The 17,429-nt window shown below is 45.4% G+C and overlaps 1 protein-coding gene across 2 annotated transcripts in view; it reads right to left on the bottom strand.

Annotated features, from left to right (window-relative positions):
• Window positions 1-17,429, bottom strand: part of POFUT1 (protein O-fucosyltransferase 1) — a 29,736-nt gene extending 12,307 nt beyond the window's left edge. Inside the window, exons 1-5 of one of the 2 annotated variants that reach the window (XM_072800533.1) lie at window positions 17,212-17,423; window positions 16,065-16,174; window positions 15,262-15,383; window positions 10,024-10,206; window positions 8,338-8,450 (exon numbers count right to left, since the gene is read on the bottom strand). In XM_072800533.1, coding sequence (XP_072656634.1) covers window positions 8,338-8,450; window positions 10,024-10,206; window positions 15,262-15,383; window positions 16,065-16,119 — 473 coding nt within the window. In that variant the 5' untranslated portion in view covers window positions 16,120-16,174; window positions 17,212-17,423. Of the gene's footprint in view, window positions 1-8,337; window positions 8,451-10,023; window positions 10,207-15,261; window positions 15,384-16,064; window positions 16,175-17,211 lie in introns of both variants that reach the window. The other variant, XM_072800532.1, reaches the window with a different exon arrangement.

Raw genomic sequence — 17,429 nt, 5'->3', positions numbered from 1 at the left:
ACTTAGAAAGCTCTTAAGAAATTCTGACTGGAGGATCCCTGGGTAGCTCAGCAGTTCAGCACCTGCCTTTGGCCCAGGGCACGATCCTGGAGTCCTGGGATCGAGTCCCACATCAGGCTCCCTGCATGGAGCCTGCTTCTCCCTCTGCCTGTGTCTCTGCCTCTCTCTTTCTCTGTGTCTCTCGTGAATAAATAAATAAAATCTTTAAAAAAAAAAAAGAAAAAAAAAAAGAAATTCTGACTGTCACCATCATGTCATGTTGTCCTATGACATGAAATCCATTGCAACTTTTTAGAAATTCAACTTAATGTGTTAAGAGATTTGGCCACGTTGATAGTGTGAGCTTCTCTTGAAGTTTTGTTTTGCACAAGTTAACACAGCAGTGCTGCAGTGGGCATGTCCCTTTCTTCACACCCAACCCAAACACCTCCCAACCGTCCAAGACCAGCTGCCACTCCCAATCCTCAGCTCCTCCTACGGGAGGGCTCTCTGTTCTGCTTCTCCTTTGCTGCTTTCTGCACACTGTGCTTGGCAACCGTCTTCCCCACTCGACTGTCAGCACATGAGGGTAGGGGCCTTGGCAATTCTACTTACCACAATTCCCACACACAGTGGTCCAGGGCTGTGTCAAGGAAGCAATAAGCAAGTGTTCATTGACATCCTGTCTCTATATAACACTATATTTCATTATAATAATCTTACATATACATGTATGTGAATCATTTATCTAACCTTATTATGTGACAGGCAACATTCCACTTGCTTTACATGTATGAACTTATTTGGTTCTCACAAGGGCCCTGTGATGTAAGCACTATTGTTATTCTCCTTTTACAGATCAAGAAATCAAAGCACAGAAAGATTAAATAACATGCCCAATCATGCAACTAGGAATTGGTGGGGTTGGGGTTTAAATCTAGGTTATCTGCTCCAGAACCTGTATTCCTTTTTTTTTTTTTTTTTTAATTTTTAAAAAAATTTTTAAAAAGATTTTGTTCATTCATGAGACACAGAGAGATCGGCAGAGACACAGGCAGAGGGAGAAGCAGGCTCCATACAGGGAGCCTGACGTGGGACACGATCCCGGGACTTCAGAATCACGCCCTGGGCTGAAGGCGGCGATAAACCGCTGAGCCACCGGGGCTGCCCAGAGAACCTGTATTCATAGCAATGTACCTCACTCCCAGCGACTCTACTGCCATCAATGAGCCCCTCAAAAAATGAGTCTGTACTTTATGTTTCTGATCTCTAGCCCCTAGCATGGGCCTCAACACACAATGGGTACAAGCAATACATGATTGAGGGAATGAGAAGGATTCAGGGGTCTTACCAGAAAGACCAGGCCAGATTGTCAGATGTTAGAGGAACATCTACTACCATCAGGCCCTCAGCCAAACTCCTTTCCGATGTCACCTTAAAAGATTTCAAATGGAAAGCCAGAGTTTCTAATCTCCCGGGGGGTGGAACACTAGGATAAATCAGGAACTGTGCACTCTTTGACCTCTTGGAGAGAACCTGTAGGCCTTTGGTGAATTCTAGATTTGGAATGTCCTTCCCATCTCCCTAGATCTGGATTGGCACATGGCTGCCCCACTGGGACATCAGCTCTGACCTGATGAGCATCAAGAGGCACAGACTGATATGCTCATTTACTCCCAATGAAAGAAGAGAGAGTTGTTTGGAATGAAAGGGAGTACGAAGGGTCTTGTTTGGAAAGAAAACTTGACCAATTCCATCTGACCCTGGTCACCATCCAGCTAAAAAAGGCACATGTTATTGTTGCTGGGTGCAGTGAACCTCTGGTGTTCTTCCCCACCACCCCTACACTACTGAGATCTCCCACCCAGCTGGTTTCTCTATGCACAACATCCAGAGTATCTATATGAGATAGCAGGTGAACACCATGCTGAGTGCAAAGGCTGGAGGACTATGAATGAGGCAGGGCTTTACTCTCAATGTCCCTGTCATGAAGGACTACCTCTCTCTCTTCCACTCTTTTCAGGGATGGCTCCTCATCCTTCAGGTCTCAGTCTGGTCCCAGCCCTGCCAATTACGTATCGCCTGTGTATGGTCTCTGAGGAAGGCTCAGCCTGGGAGCATGGTAACAATAAGCGCTGATGGTTGAGTGGGGAAGATGGTTGCTGAGCATATCAGTGTGCATAAGGCAGCAAAGGAGAAGCAGGACAGGGAGCCCTCCCATAGGAGCTAAGGATTGGGAGTGGCAGCTGGTCTTGGACGGTTGGGAGGTGTTTGGGTTGGGTGTGAAGAAAGGGACATGCCCACTGCAGCACTGCTGTGTTTACTTGTGCAAAACGGAAAACTTCAAGAGAAGCTGACATGATCAATGTGGCCAAATCTCTAACACATTAAATTAAATTTCTAAAAAGTTGCAGTGGGTTTCAAGCCAGAGGACAATGATGATGGTTATGGTGATAGAATTTCCTAATTTCCTAAGAACTCCATACACCAAAAAAAAAAAAAAAAAAAAAAAAAAGAACTCCATACACCTGTTACTCTCATGCCATGAAAATGGTTCAGCATGATGGTTGATGGTCCTTCAACATTTGATGTGTGATAAATATCTGCTGAATTAAACCTCTGCCAGGGTATTCACAGACTCAGAAGCAGCAGAGATAGAAGGATTCTGAGAAATTCCCTAGTAGGGAAGAAATATCTCTTATCCCCTTCTCCTAGAATTAGCTGGACACATGGTAAATGTGAGATTGTAAATAGGTTTCTCTGTATTTCTTGCAGCTAAGAGATGGCCATGTGTCCAAGAACTGGCCAATGAGATACAAGAAGTTTATATGGGACTTCTAGAAAGGTTCCTTAAAAAGGTGAGGCTGTGGCCCCCTTTTGCCCTTTTTTTTTTCTTCCAGTCTGCCTGGGGCAAGGTTGCTATGGCTAAAGCTTCATCAGCCCTGTGAGAGGACACGGAGGATAAAAGCGCTGGGATGCTGGGCAGAGATGGGAGCCTGAGTCCTGACAACACAACGGAGCTGCCATCCAGCGGTGGGTTGGATATCCCAGTATTTCTCTTACTTAAGAAAACAATACAATTCTATCTTGTTAATCTGCTGCTATTTGGGGTTTTCTGTAACATGTAGCTTAAATTAAGCCTGCTATCCCGGGATCCCTGGGTGGCGCAGCGGTTTGGCGCCTGCCTTTGGCCCAGGGTGCGATCCTGGAGACCCGGGATCGAGTCCCACATCGGGCTCCTGGTGCATGGAGCCTGCTTCTCCCTCTGCCTGTGTCTCTGCGCCTCTCTCTCTCTCTCTGTGACTATCATAAATAAAAATTAAACTTTAAAAAAAAAAAAAAAAAAAAGCCTGCTATCCCTAGACCTGTGGCCATCCAAACTTTTAGTGGATATACAAGAGGATTACTGGTTAAAGATGGTGGGGAAAGGGATCCGAGTCCCTCTAAGTTCACCCTGCCCTGCCAGCCCCACGGCACTACAGGCCCTTCTCAAGAACTCTAAGGAATAGTGTGGAAGTCACAGACCTTGCTCATCCTCTTCATTTTACAGATGGAACATTGGCCAGAGAAGAGAAGCAATCTACCTAGTCACACGGTGAGCTGGGCAAGAGCTTGATGCTTTCCAATGCCATTCTCCTTATACCCATACCTCTGCCCCCAGAGGACAACTTTCTACAGCAAGCGTCTGCTACTTTAGAAAATGTTTAAACTCACTTCTCCAATCTCCTCACCTGTATGGCAGATTAATTCTTCAAACCTCCTCTCACTAGATGGGCTCAATGTCCCCTCCCAACAGCATGTAGCAGAAGTGATACTGTCCCAGTTACCAGGCCCAGGCTGAAACATTCCCTGGTTATACCCTCTCAGAACTTGGCTGATATGCTGCCAGGAGTACAAACCACATGGAGAGGTCAAGTGTACTCGCACCAACCAACTGCCTCAGCTGAGCTCTCAGATGACAGCCAGTATTACGGCTAGCTATGAATGAGCCCTCTTGGACACATAGCTCAGTCGAGCTTTCAGACTCCAACCTCAGCTGACAGCTGACTGCAACCATATGAGACCAAAAGCAAGAAGCACCCAGCTAACCCAAATGTCCGTCAACAGAGGAATAGATAAACAAAATGTGGTCTATGCATATAATGAACAATTCAGCTTTACAAGGACTAAGATAGATTGTGATAAATAGAACATGGACAAGACCTGAAGATACTACACTAAGTGAAATACACCAGACACAAAAAGACTAGTATCATATAATTCTACTTACATGAGACCCATGATACGCAAATTCAGAGATAGAAAAGTTGAATAGAGAAATGGGACAGGGATGTGTGGAAGAATGGAGAGTAGTTGTTTAATGGGTACAGAGGTTCTGTCTAGAGTGACAAAAAAGTTCTGGAGATGGACAGGGGTGGTCATAGCACACAACATGTCACTGTACTTAATGCTACTGAATTGTACACTTTAAAAAGTGGTTACAAAGGTAAAGAAATAAATCATACACACACACACTCCATTGGCACAAATATACATAAATACCCCAGTAACCATTTTTTGAAGTTTCATATTTGTTTATATTTAAAACTGATCCTACTAGCAATATTTACTAACCTGGTATCAATTACTCCTCAGAAAAGACAGTTAAGTAATACTCGATTACAAACTACACACAGTAGTTTCATTTTAAGATAATCTCTACAGGTACATAGGTATGTACAAGTACCTGGAGGAAGGAAGTATATATACCAAGCTGCTAAGAGTGCTTTTTGAAGGAAGGGTGGATTATGGGTAAATGTAATTCTTTTATTTAAAACTTAAAAATCTGGGACGCCTGGGTGGCTCAGTGTTGAGTGTCTGCCTCTAGCTCAGGGCATGATCCCAGAGTTCTGGGATCGAGTCCCACATTGGGCTCCCTGCAACAAGCTTGTTTCTCCCTCTGCCTATGTCTCTGCCTATCTGTATCCCTCATGAATAAATAAATAAAAATCTTAAAAAAAAAAAAAAAAACACTTTAAAATCTCCCACCAAATCCATGGTGGTATTCTAAAGGATATTTATACCAAGAAATTTTTTTTTTTTAAAGATTTTATTTACTCATGAGAGACACACAGAGAGAGGCAGAGACACAGGAGGAGGGAGAAGCAGGCTCCATGCTGGGAGCCCGACATGGGACTCGATCCCGGGACTCCAGGATCACGCCCTGGGCCAAAGGCAGGCGCTAAACCGCCGAGCCACCCAGGGATCCGCTATACCAAGAAATTAACATGGATTGAAACTTTGTACAGCTGGGATTCTAGAAAGAAAATGGAAAACCAAAAACCAGAAGAACTGCCTCACTAAGCCCAGTCAACCCACAGAGCTCTGGAAAATAATTACCCACTGCTGGGGAGCAGCAAAGTTTTGGAATGGTTTATTTGCAGCAACCGACAATGGAACAGTCCTCTGTTCCCCTCCTCATTCACTCCACATCAGCCACACTGGCCTTCTGTCTTCCCCTCCACCTGCAAGCATGCCTGTTCCTGCCTCAGAGCCTCTGTGCTCTACGTCCTTGCCATGAAGACTACCTTTCCCTCCAGCTTTTTCCATGCATGGCTCCTTCTCTTCAGGTCTCTCGTGGACTGGATGTTGATGTCCTGCCCTCTGTCCCCACCCCTTTCATAGCTGAGGTCCCAATCCCTAATGTAATATTAGGAGGTATGGCATTGGGGAGGCACTAAGTTTAGCTGAAGTCATCAGGGCAGAGCCCCCGTGTTGAGCTTAGTGCCTCATAAGTGAGCCTGCTCTCTCTTCCAACATGTGAGGACACAGCAAAAAATGCTGTAAGCAAAGATCACCACAACCCAACCATGCTGGCACCCTGATCTTGGACTTCCCAGCCTCCAGAGCCATGAGAAATAAACACTATAGTTTTAGCGTCACCCCCCTCACTCCCGCTCTGTGCTATTTTCTTACAGCAGCCTGAGCTGACTGAGACATGGTTTCAGCCCTCCAATCACACATCACCAGGACACCTGGGTGGCTCAGGGGTTGGGCGTCTACCTTCGGCCCAGGGAGTCCCCAGATTGAGTCCCATGCCGGGCTCCCTGCATGGGGCTTGCTTCTCCCTCTGCCTGTGTCTCTGCCTCTCTCTCTCTCTCTCTCTCTCTCTCTCTCTGTGTCGCCCATGAATAAATGAATAAAATCTTTAAAAAAAAAATCACACATCACCTGTTTATGTCCTTCATAGCACTGTATCTTCTAGAATTATCTGATATAAAAACTTATTCACAGTATCTCTCCCATTAGACTCAGCTCCGTAAAGGTTAGGGACCTTATTGGCCTTACTCTTGCCTGTATTCCCAGGGTCCAGACCAGTACTTGACACTCCAGGAGGTACTTCTTAAATGTGTAGAAGGAAGAAGTGAAGGAAGGCAGCAATCCAGGTGGCTCTAACTCTGAAACTGTCTCCAGGATCTCATCTTCCCCAATCATCTTCCTTTCCCCAAAATTCGGCTGTAAGGTACAAAGGTTCCCAAGCCCTCATGCAACTCCTACAACACAATGAACTCAAACAGGGCAGTGCGGGCACTGAACAAGTGTTTGAGCGACATTTCCTAACTGGCGCTTCCATGCAGCATTGCACCTTCTCTTCTAACTAGGATTGTGTGATATTTTTGGCTGTCTGGAATTTGCTTTTAGAACTACTTTTAGAGCTGGTTTCATTTTTGTTTTTCCTGGCATTTTGTCAATAGGAGAAAAATCTCCATCCTTTGAGAACAGATCTACCTTCAGGCAAAAAGCTCCAGGTCATTCAGAACTGAATAAGGAGAACCAAGGAGGTGATCAAATGGGAATGCTCTGAGATCAACCACGAGGGAGGGGAATAGAACCTGTCATGACTAAGTATCCTCAGTAGCTCCTGAATGAGCTTAGAAGTCCCAGGTGGAAATTGGCAGCTGTTACAGGCACAGCTATTCTCAACGGTGATTAAGAATGGGTGCTCTGGAATCAGACTGTCTAGGTTCAAATCCCTCCTTTGCCACTTCAAGCTGTGTGACCTTGGGCAAGTGACTTCACTCCTCTCTGCTTCAATTTCCCTATGTGTAAACACAGAAGACAGTAACTTCTGTTGCACAGACTTGTGGAAAGATCAAATGAGTTATCACCTTAGAAGACTTAGGCGGTGAAATGAAAACTTAGAACAGTGTTTGGTACACAGAAGGCACTAAATAAATGGTAGCCTTATTACCTATTAGAGTTACATTTGGACTGTAGCTGCCCTCTCAACAGCTGGGTTACCCTTGGCAAGTTATCTTACCTCCTTGAACGGTTTCCTTATCGGATGGAAATCAATCATAATGCCCACTTCATGAAGCTTCTCTAAGTTTTGTATGAAATAAAGCATGTGAATGTGAATAGTATTAACAGCTAACATTGGTTGGCCCCCTACTATGAGCCATGTGCTCTATGCCCTAGGAGGCAGATACCACAGGGCTTCTTCCATTAAACCACAAGGAGATTCAGGCCAGACAGCTGGAGAGGCTGCTCCGAGTCACCCGAGAAAGAGGCAGGGCTGAGTCTGAGGCCCAGGTCTGTCTGACCCTGAGCGTAGATTCCTTTCTCTACATCAAGTTATCCTTGGTCTCCAGGATGCCAAGTGCGGTGACCATGTACAAATTCATATGTTCTTCACAGCCCCGAACCCGAGTCAAACTTTCAAGCCCACATTCCTTCTCGCCATGCTATAGCATCAAGGCAAGCGCTCTCTGTTTGTTAGCATCATTATAACTAGCCTGTGGCTCCCTGAAGGCTATGGCTGGGTCTTCCTTATTTTTATATATCACCTCTGGCCTTTGAGTACTATGTCTCATACATGACAGACGCTCTATAAATATTTCACAGCTTGTGCCTGTGCCCTGCTAACCTATTTTTTTTAATAGGGCCTACTGGAGCACAATTAATAAAGCACAGCCAATTATTATCAGGATGACATCATTTCTCAGGCTGCACCTAAAGTTGCTTTTCTCTAGAAGCAGCTTCCAATTTTCACCCTGTGAAGAGGAAGGTAACAGGGGAGTGATTCTCACGCCTCGAGGAGGAAATTGAGACCCATGTGACTGCACAATATTCTTTTTATGACATCCTTTATCGGCTGATAAACTCTTGCTCAACCTTGTGGCAGGTCAATGTCCCACCGCGTCAGGCGCTGAGATGGGAAGAGATCACACAGGATCCCAAGTTCAACAGACAGAATGGCTGCACCTTTGGTCTCATACATCAGGGTGTGGTAGAGGGGGAGAGGGCCAGGATGGTGCTGCACGCTCAGGGGCCCCATGCACCTCCCCTAAACCCAGCAACACTGTCCCCTCCAAGTACCTCTGAATCCATTGGTCTTTGTAGGAGGCACTGAAGGAAATGCCTGAAAAAAGCTCGGACTTGTTGAAACTCACATGAAACTGATCCCAAAATGGGCCAAAGGGATTTCCTTCCTGCAGAAAGAGAGTGATCAAAGACTTACTGAGAAGGTGGGAGTGACCTCTGGGGATGGGGCCTAGAAACTGTGAGTGGGGGACCCCTGGTTGACTAAACTTGGGTTGAAACACCTCAAAGAATGTCACTTTGTAAATCCTGGGCTGGGGACTGAGGAGTGCAGCTTGGCCTCCTTCTGGTTTCCAGCAGATGTTCACCACAGTGTCTAAAGGAGTCTTTCTCACTGACATACCACATCCCACTGACCCTGCAGCACTGGTGGGGATAGAGGAAGGAAGCAGACCTTGGATTTGGGCTTTGGATCTTGGACTGGAGCTTCCAGAGACTTTCAAGACAAGCTAACACAATGCCCTTATTTTGAAGATGGAAACCAGGGCCCAGATAGGGTAAGACACTTGCCCAAGGTCACACATCAAATGAAGGCAACGTTCAGACTATAAGCCCAGCCTCCTTTCTCAAATTTCATGGCTCCTCCAACCACCTTTCATTGACTTTAGCACTGAAAGACATCCTGGGGATTATTTTATTCCCAAAGTGCTAGAAAATTACAGATTTCTCCTGGTAAAATATGACAGCTTCTTATTTACCTGCCTCAGGCAGAAAAATATATAAGTTAAGAAAATAGACAATAGAATCAAATTACCTAGGGTTGAATCCTAGCTTATTTGCTATGTGACCTTGGGCAAAATACTGAACCTCTCTGTGTTGTACTCAGTATCCTCTCTATAGAACGTGGATATTAAGCGGCACCTGGGTGGCTCAGTTGGTTGGGCGTCCATCTTAGATTTGTCTCTTGATCCCAGAGTCCTGGAATCAAGGCCCATGTCAGGCTCCCTGCTCTGTGCAGCGAAGAGCAGAGCTCTGTGCAGAAGTCTGCTTCTCCCTCTCCCTCTGCCTCTCCACCCCTCTCCTGCTCCAATTCTCTCTCTCAAATAAATAAATAAAATATTTTTTTAAATGGGGATATTATTAGTACTTCCCTCATGGAACGATTTGAAAATTAAGTGGGTTAATATGTGTAAATCTCTTAGTATGGTACCTGGCATATAGTAAGTGCCATTGAAGTATTAGTTATTATTTGGGGCACCTGGGTGGTTCAGTTGGTTAGGTGTATAACTCTTTGATTTCAGCTCAGGTCATGATCTCAGGATTGTGAGATCAAGCTTCCTGTCATCAGGCTAGTGGAGCCTCCTTAAGATTCCCTCTCTCCTACCTCACCCTCTGCCCCCACCCCCACCCCACCCCCACTTCTACTCATCTGAAAAAAAAAAGTATGGTATTGTTATTGATGTAGCACTTTACAGATTATAAGCACTCTTGGACCTAGTCCTTTTGATATTTATGAGTGAGACAGAGCAGGGATTGGTGTCTTTATTTTGCAGGTAGAAATAAAGGCTCAGAGGAATCAAGGTCTTCTGCCCAAAGTGACACTGCTGACAAATGTCAGAAATGGGTCTTAAATCTCCATCTTTCTACTCTAAGCCCTTCTAGTGCCTTTTCCCACATATTGCTATCATAGTGTCTCAGGGGTCTAGAGGATATGGAACAGGCAGAAAGGGTCCCCAGACCCACCTTCATGGGGCATGTCTTCTTATCAGGGCTTCGCTGGGCTGCCACTTCAAAGCAGTATGCCACTCGCCTCTCGGGGGGCCAGTGAGTGGGTGCCAGCTTCTCCATGAAGTCCTCTAGGCTGATAACCCGATGGTAGGCCTGGAGGGGCTCCAGCTTGAAGTACTTCTGGTAGGACACATGGAGCTACAGGAAAAGGTACAAAAGGAGAGGCAGAGGTCCCTCTTCAGTATCCTAGTGGCTAATTTAAAGACATTCATCAAAACCATACACTCGAAGACGCAGACAGTTCAGACTATAAGCCAATGGAAAACTTTTGGAAAAAGATACCAAAACTAGAACAGAAAAAGGCTAGGAGAATTTATCTGCCAACTAATGAAGAAATAGTAACACCTTTTTTTTTTAGTAACATCTTTTGTGTTAAAAAAAAATGCTTGCTGATCTACATGAAAAAAAAAGATATAAGGGAAAAATGTGAGCAAAGGATAGAAGCAAACACCACACAGCAAAGAAAATTCACATAGCCGGGATCCCTGGGTGGCGCAGCGGTTTGGCGCCTGCCTTTGGCCCAGGGCGCGATCCTGGAGACCCGGGATTGAATCCCACGTCGGGCTCCCGGTGCATGGAGCCTGCTTCTCCCTCTGCCTGTGTCTCTGCCTCTCTCTCTCTCTCTGTGACTATCATGAATAAATAAATAAAATCTTTAAAAAAAAAAAAAAAAAAAGAAAATTCACATAGCCAATACACTCAAAAGATGTACAAACTAATAATTAGAAAAAAAGCAAGTTACAATTACAAGATGACTTCTCACTCATTAGACCAGCAAAGATTTAAAAGCTTAACTTTAATTGTTGGAAAAGATGTGGGGAAGCAAGGGCTGCTGTACATGGGTGGTAGTTGAAGTGTTTGTTCTGGAACAACCACTTTAGAATGCAATCTTGCAGCAACTACTAGAATTTAAAATGTTCCTTCCATGGCAGCTGGGGTGGCTCCGTGGTTTAGGGACGCCTTCGGCCTGGGGTATGATCCTGGGGACCCGGGATTGAGTCCCGCATCGGACTCCCTCCATGGAGCCTGCTTCTCCCTCTGCCTGTGTCTCTGCCTCTCTCTCTCTCTCATGAATAAATAGATAAAATATTTTTAAAAAATAAAATGTTCCTTCCACCTCTGTGTATTTTCCCTAGAGAAGCTCTTCCACTTTACACCATGAGATGGGTATAGGGATGCTCACTGCCACAACAGAAGTACAAGAAAAACCTCAGAAGGAGCTGCTCCCAAGTCATTACATCCACGATAGTGGCTGCCTCTGGGGCTGGAAGGAGGGAGTGGGACTAGCCTGGGGAACCATGTGAGACTTTATCTTTTAACAACTTCATCTCTAAAAAAAAAAAAAAAAAGCCCAAAAAACAAAAACAACTTCATCTCTAGTATTTCTTTAAAATAAGAAAAATTAAGCAAAGAGAAAACGTTAATGATGATCCCTTCTAGCAGTGGGTACACAGATGATGACTGTACTAATCTCTGTATTTTTCTGGATTAAAAAAATTTTCTTAGAATACCATGGAATAAAAATTTAGACTTTATCCTATAGATCAGGGTTCCCAAGCATGTTCTACTAGTTCAGGGGGATAGAGTTCTGCAATCAAAAGGCACCAGAGATAAACAGACCTGGGAAATGCCATGTTGAGCTGATGTCTTCACTACAGGACTTCTTCAGTACGCTAATGTGTATTTTGAATCTCCAATTTTGCAGGATGGGGAATTGAGAATATAATTTCCCAAAGTAATTTAACCACTGCACCCTTCCTTCATGAGCCACTGGCACCCCAATGAACAGATTTGGGATACTTAACTATTAACAACTAGGTCTTGCTGCAGGATTTCATTTATTTTTTTAAAAGATTTATTTACTTTTTAGAAAGAGAGACAACATGATGGGGAGAAGCAGAGGGAGAGGGAGAATCTCAAGCAGACTCTTTGTTGAGCACAGAGCATGACTCAGGGCTCAATCTCACGACCCTGAGACAACCTGAGCTGAAACCAAGAGTAGGATGCTTAGCTGATTGTGCCACCCAGGTGCCCCTTACTGAAGTATTTTAAACAGAAATGATAAGAGATATGCCTTTTAGAAAGATCACTCTGGTGGTAGAGGAGAATACGAATGGATGGTAAGATTAGTTGAGGAAGAAGAATAAGGAGGCTACTGCCATGGGCCTTTTGTTTGTTCAAGTACTTACTCAACATGTACTTTTTATTTTAAGATTTTATTTACTTATTCATGAGAGACACAGAGAGAGAGGCAGAGACACAGGCAGAGGGAGAAGCAGACTCCCTGTGGGAGCCCAATGCAGGACTCAATCCCAGGACCCTGGGATCATGCCCTGAGCTGAAGGCAGATGCTCAACCATTGAGCCACCCAGGAGCCCCTCACCATGTATTCTTAAGCGTTAAGTCCAAGTGAAGATGGAGGGCACGGACAGCTTAGGAGAAGTAAAGCGGAGTACAGGGTAAAAGGAGGCAGGCATTAGGATGACTTCTAGATTCCTGGCTTGGTATCCAGGTATGTGGAGGTAACATAAACTACAGCTGGGAATATAAGAGGTGACACAGGTTTGAGAGGGAAAGATGCCAAGTTCAGCTCTGTCTTTGTGAATTTGAGGTGTCCCCAGGATATCCAAGTACACTCAAGGGCTTAAGAATTAGAAACACAGGTTTATGATCAGGAGAGAGTCTGGGCCACAGATAAAATTAGGAGGTATGTGGAGAATAGTGAAAGCCATAAGACTGAACAGAAATTTAGAGCAAAGCAAATGATGGTAATAATAGCACTAAATATTTACTGAGTGCTGACTTAGTGCCAGGTGCTATACTCATCACATTTCATGGACTTGCTCATCTAATTCTAAGAGGTAGGAATACAACCACCTCCAGTTTACTTATAAAGAAACCCAGGCAGACAGAATCTAGATAACTCATCTGAGGTCACATAACTAATAAGCAAACAGAAAGAGGAGACACATCAACATTTATTATTTTTATTTTTATTTATTTTTTTTTTTGAGAGAGAGAGCATGTGTGGGAGCGGGCGACGGCGGGGGGGTGGGTGGAAGGACGGAAAGAGAGGGAGAAAGAGAGTCTTAAGCAGGCTCCATGTCTAGTGCAGAGCCTGACACGGCTCAATCTCACAACCCTGAAATCATGATCTGAGCTGAAATCAAGAGTCAGAAGCTTAACTGACTGAGCCACCTAAGTACCCCAAGACACACCAACATTTCAACAGTGGGTAGAGAGAAATCCCTGATACAGCACAAAGAGGAAAATGTTGAGAGGTGAGGACTAAAGCAGGAGCAGGCTGTGTTTTAGAAAATATGAGAATAGAGATGTTCAGGAAGGAGAGGTTCACAGGCCCAAGTGCCACCAGGAGGATAGCTGGAAGACTAAGAAAATGCCCCTAGATTTGGCAATTCTGAGGTCCCTGGTGACCACTGTGAGAACAGTCCCAATGGGGAAGGGGAGCCTAATTGGGACAGGTTGAGTAATCCATAGAAAGAAAGAAGTAGAGACTCAGAAAGATTCTTGGCTGAGAAGGCAAGGTAAGAGAAAGAAAACAGGCAGAGGGGGATGCCTGGGTGGCTCAGCAGTTGAGTGCCTGCCTTCAGCCCAGGGTGTGATCCTGGAGTCCCAGGATCGAGTCCCACATCAGGCTCCTTGCATGGAGCCTGCTTCTCTCTCTTAATAAACAAAAATAAACAAACAAACAAACAAAAAAACAAGGCAGAGGGAGACAAACGGACAATGACTCAATTCTAACGGTGAGTGCAAAAAATCAGTCCATCAGTGGTTCCCAGTTACTGAGGACTTCCTATGTCCTTTGTACTTTGCATTGATGAACTGCTGATTCTAAGAGAGGGGCATACAATGAGGCATGCTACAATCGCTAACTCATTATGGTTACATAGTTACTACCTGCCTCTTTTAAAGATGAGAAAACTGAGGCACAAAAAGGTCAAGTACTCTGTCCAGGTTACATGGCTAGTCAGTGACAAAGCCAAACTCTGATCTCAAGTCCTCTTACTTTTGACCTCTAACTGATAAAAACCTCTCTAAATACAGGCATGCAAAAATAATAATAATTATTATAATTAAAATAAGGACACTTAGGTGACTCAGCAGTTGAGTGTCTGCCTTCAGCTCAGGGCGTGATCCCAGGGTCCTGGGATCGAGTCCTGCATCAAACTCCCTCCGGGGAGCCTGCTTCTCCCTCTGTCTGTGTCTCTGCCTCTCTCTGTCTTTCATGAATAAATAAATAAAATCTAAAAATAATAATAATAATAATAAAACCTATTCAGAGAAAAGGTTATAAGAATGAAATACAGTGTTTTGTACATACAAACATAGTTCTTTAAGGTTTATTAAAATTTTTTTAAGTCAATTCATAAGGGGAGGAGGAAGGTGGGAACATGGGGTAACTGGGCGATGGGTACTAAGAAGGGCACTTGATCAGATGAGCACTGGGTGTTATACTATACATTGGCAAGTTGAATTTAAATAAAATAGTAAAAAAAAAAAAAGTAAAATATATAAATAAATTCCCAACGACAATAAATAACAAACAAACAAAAAGATAAAGTCAATTCAATAGATTAATTCAGTTCCTACTGCCAGGCCCCTGGGGATACAGTGTGAGCAAAGACAGACGATCAGGAGAAGACACAAAGAAAAACAAGGAATTAGAAGATGTTGAGTATGACCATGATGGGGTGAGACAGTTCTGGAGCCAGACTGGCTGAGTTTGTGACCTTGAACACAGTATTAACTAACTCATAGCTCAGTTTCTCCTTCAAACTGACAACAGTATCCATCACCCTTTGACTAATGGGATGAAGAGAGGGTGGGACAGACAGGGGTGGAAATGGAGCTTTGACATGGACTTGAGTTCCAGCTCTACTCCTCACAAGCTTCGTGACCTTGAGCAAGTTATCTGACTTCTTGAAACCCACTTCCTCATAGGAATGTGATGAGGAATAATAGAGCTAGTCCTCAAGTAGCGCTCAGAGCAGTGTCTGGCAGACAGAAGGCACTGGATAAGTGTTAGCCAGTTAGCAGGGAAGACAGTTTGGGATGGGGAGTGGGGAAGGCTCAGAGGAGCAGGAAAAGCCCAGAGAAGGACGTGGGGTCAAGAGGAGGTAAGCAGAATTGGCATAGGCTGGATAAGGGCTAAGGCCAGTGGGAGGTACTCACATTGGTGAAGGGAGGCCTGTGATGCTGGTACTCGATCCAAGGGGGTACAGCCAAGGTGCGGTTCAACAGCTTTGCAAAAGCCAGGGAGCCCAAGAAGTGATCAGCCTGGTTCCCGAAGCGCCCTGGATGGTATATGGTGGTTGAGGTGAGGCCTGGGGCATTGAGGGCATGGGGCATCCAGGATTCAGAAAGGATACAGGGCCAAGGGTAGGGGAGGGCCAGGACACCAAAGAGAGCCAGGGGAGCTGGCAGCATTGGATCAAATCTGGACTTGTGGGTCTGACACTCAAGGCCCTCAGATCCTACCTACCCTTCTGCCTCAGGTGCTCCAGGTTCCTTGCTTTTTCCCAGACATGCTCTACATTTCCCACCTGGACCCTATGCCTTTGCTCCTGTTGTTCTCTCATCCAGGAGGACCCTTCCACCTTTATCTTCACTCATCTGTGTATGAAGGGCCAACTCCAATGCCTCATTCTTTTTTTTTTTTTTAAGATTTTATTTATTTATTTATGAGAGACACAGAGAGGCAGAGATACAGACATAGGGAGAAGCAGGCCCCTCACAGGGAGCCCAATGTGGGACTCAATCAGGACTGGGATTATGCCCTGAGCCAAAGGCAGATGCTCAACCACGGAGCCACCCAGGCATCCTTCCAATGCCTCATTCACTGGGATCCTTTCACCAACCCTCTGCTATACTCAATCCCCTCCTCTGCCTCCCACCTTGGATTGGAGCTATTTATGGTTTTTTATTTTTCCTCAAATGTCCTTTCCTACTTCCCTGTTTCTTCAGCCTGTGAATACCTTGGGTGCAAGGGCCCTGTCTGATACTTTTCGTTATCCTCAGCATGACATCCATTCATTCATTCAACAAATACTGAGAGGCTGCACTGTGCGAGGTTCTCTGCTTCGTGCTGGAATACAGGATTCAACAAGAAGGATAAGGTCTCTGCCTTTGAGGCACTCACAGTCCAGCTAGAGACATTAAACACGTAAAATAAGTGTATTGTGGTAAATTCTGATAATTTCAAGGAAGAAATGGGAAAAGTTTGGTGATGGAGAACAATAAGATGGAGGTTATTTGTGTTGAGGTCATCAAAGTCCTTTCTGGTGACATTTAAGCTGAGACCTAAGAAACGGAAGGAGTTCATTTGGCAGAAGTGAAGAAGAAGGTGTTCCGGTCAGTGGGAAAAGCACAGGTGTCAGGACCTGAGTATGTGTGAGGAGGAGAGGGAATATGAGTGGCTGCAGCTCAGGGACATGGGGAGAAAGGACTGGTGGTAATGATGGGCAGAGGGCCAAATCGCCAGGGCCTGGAGTCTGGAGGGTTTTAAGAAGGAAGGCCTTTTACGATGACAATCCACCACCCCATTTAAATTGTCGCTTTTAGAGTCTCCCTAACTCTTCTCTGTTTCATTTTTCAATAGCGTTCGTCCTCCTCTAAGATACTATGTATAATTACTTTTTTTTTTTTTTAATGCTTATCTTTTATCGTCTTTCTTTCCCAGCGATGATGAAGGTTCTCCAAGGGCATGGCGTTTTCTGTCTTACCACTGCTGTATCCCCAGAACGTTAAACAGGGCTGGGCACAGAGTAGGGATCCTACAAATATTTGTTGAACGATGAAAGAATCGTCCAGAGCCAACGTGGAGTCAATGATATCAAGTCCTGCCCCACTAATTCCATTTACTGAACTCTGGGCTGGCTTAAACCTTTCACAAGACGCATAACCTCTCCTGGCCTCAGTTTCCTCATCTGCCAAATGGAAGGTTGGACGCAGAGGCCCCTCAGGGCCGTCGGAACTGGGGCAGAGAGGCGAGCAGCAGGCCATGCCCCCACGCTGGGGTTCTCTCGTGGACATGTCAAGGCATCTCTGGGCACCTCGGAAGAGGGCCTTCGCCTCTCTGGGCCTCAGTTTCCCCATTTGAGCAGAGGACTCGGGAGGCCTTACCCATGCATGGGCAGTAGAGCAGGTAACCGGCCGGGTCCCAGGAGCCCACGGGCAGCCCCGGGAGCGGCAGACTCAGCAGCAGGAGAGACACACGCAGCGGCAGGGGCGACGAAGCCCACGCGGCGGCGCCCATGACGGCTCGGGGCCCGAGCGCGCGGTGGTGCGAAGGCGGGCCGAGAAGGAGGGGCGCGAGCGTCCGCCCCGCTCCCGGCGGTCCC

This window comes from Canis lupus, chromosome 26 (genome assembly GCF_048164855.1).
Source record: "Canis lupus baileyi chromosome 26, mCanLup2.hap1, whole genome shotgun sequence".
Classification (NCBI taxonomy): domain Eukaryota; kingdom Metazoa; phylum Chordata; class Mammalia; order Carnivora; family Canidae; genus Canis; species Canis lupus.
The sequence above is the reverse complement of the archived record's forward strand: the minus strand, read 5'-3'. Positions and strand labels throughout refer to the sequence as shown.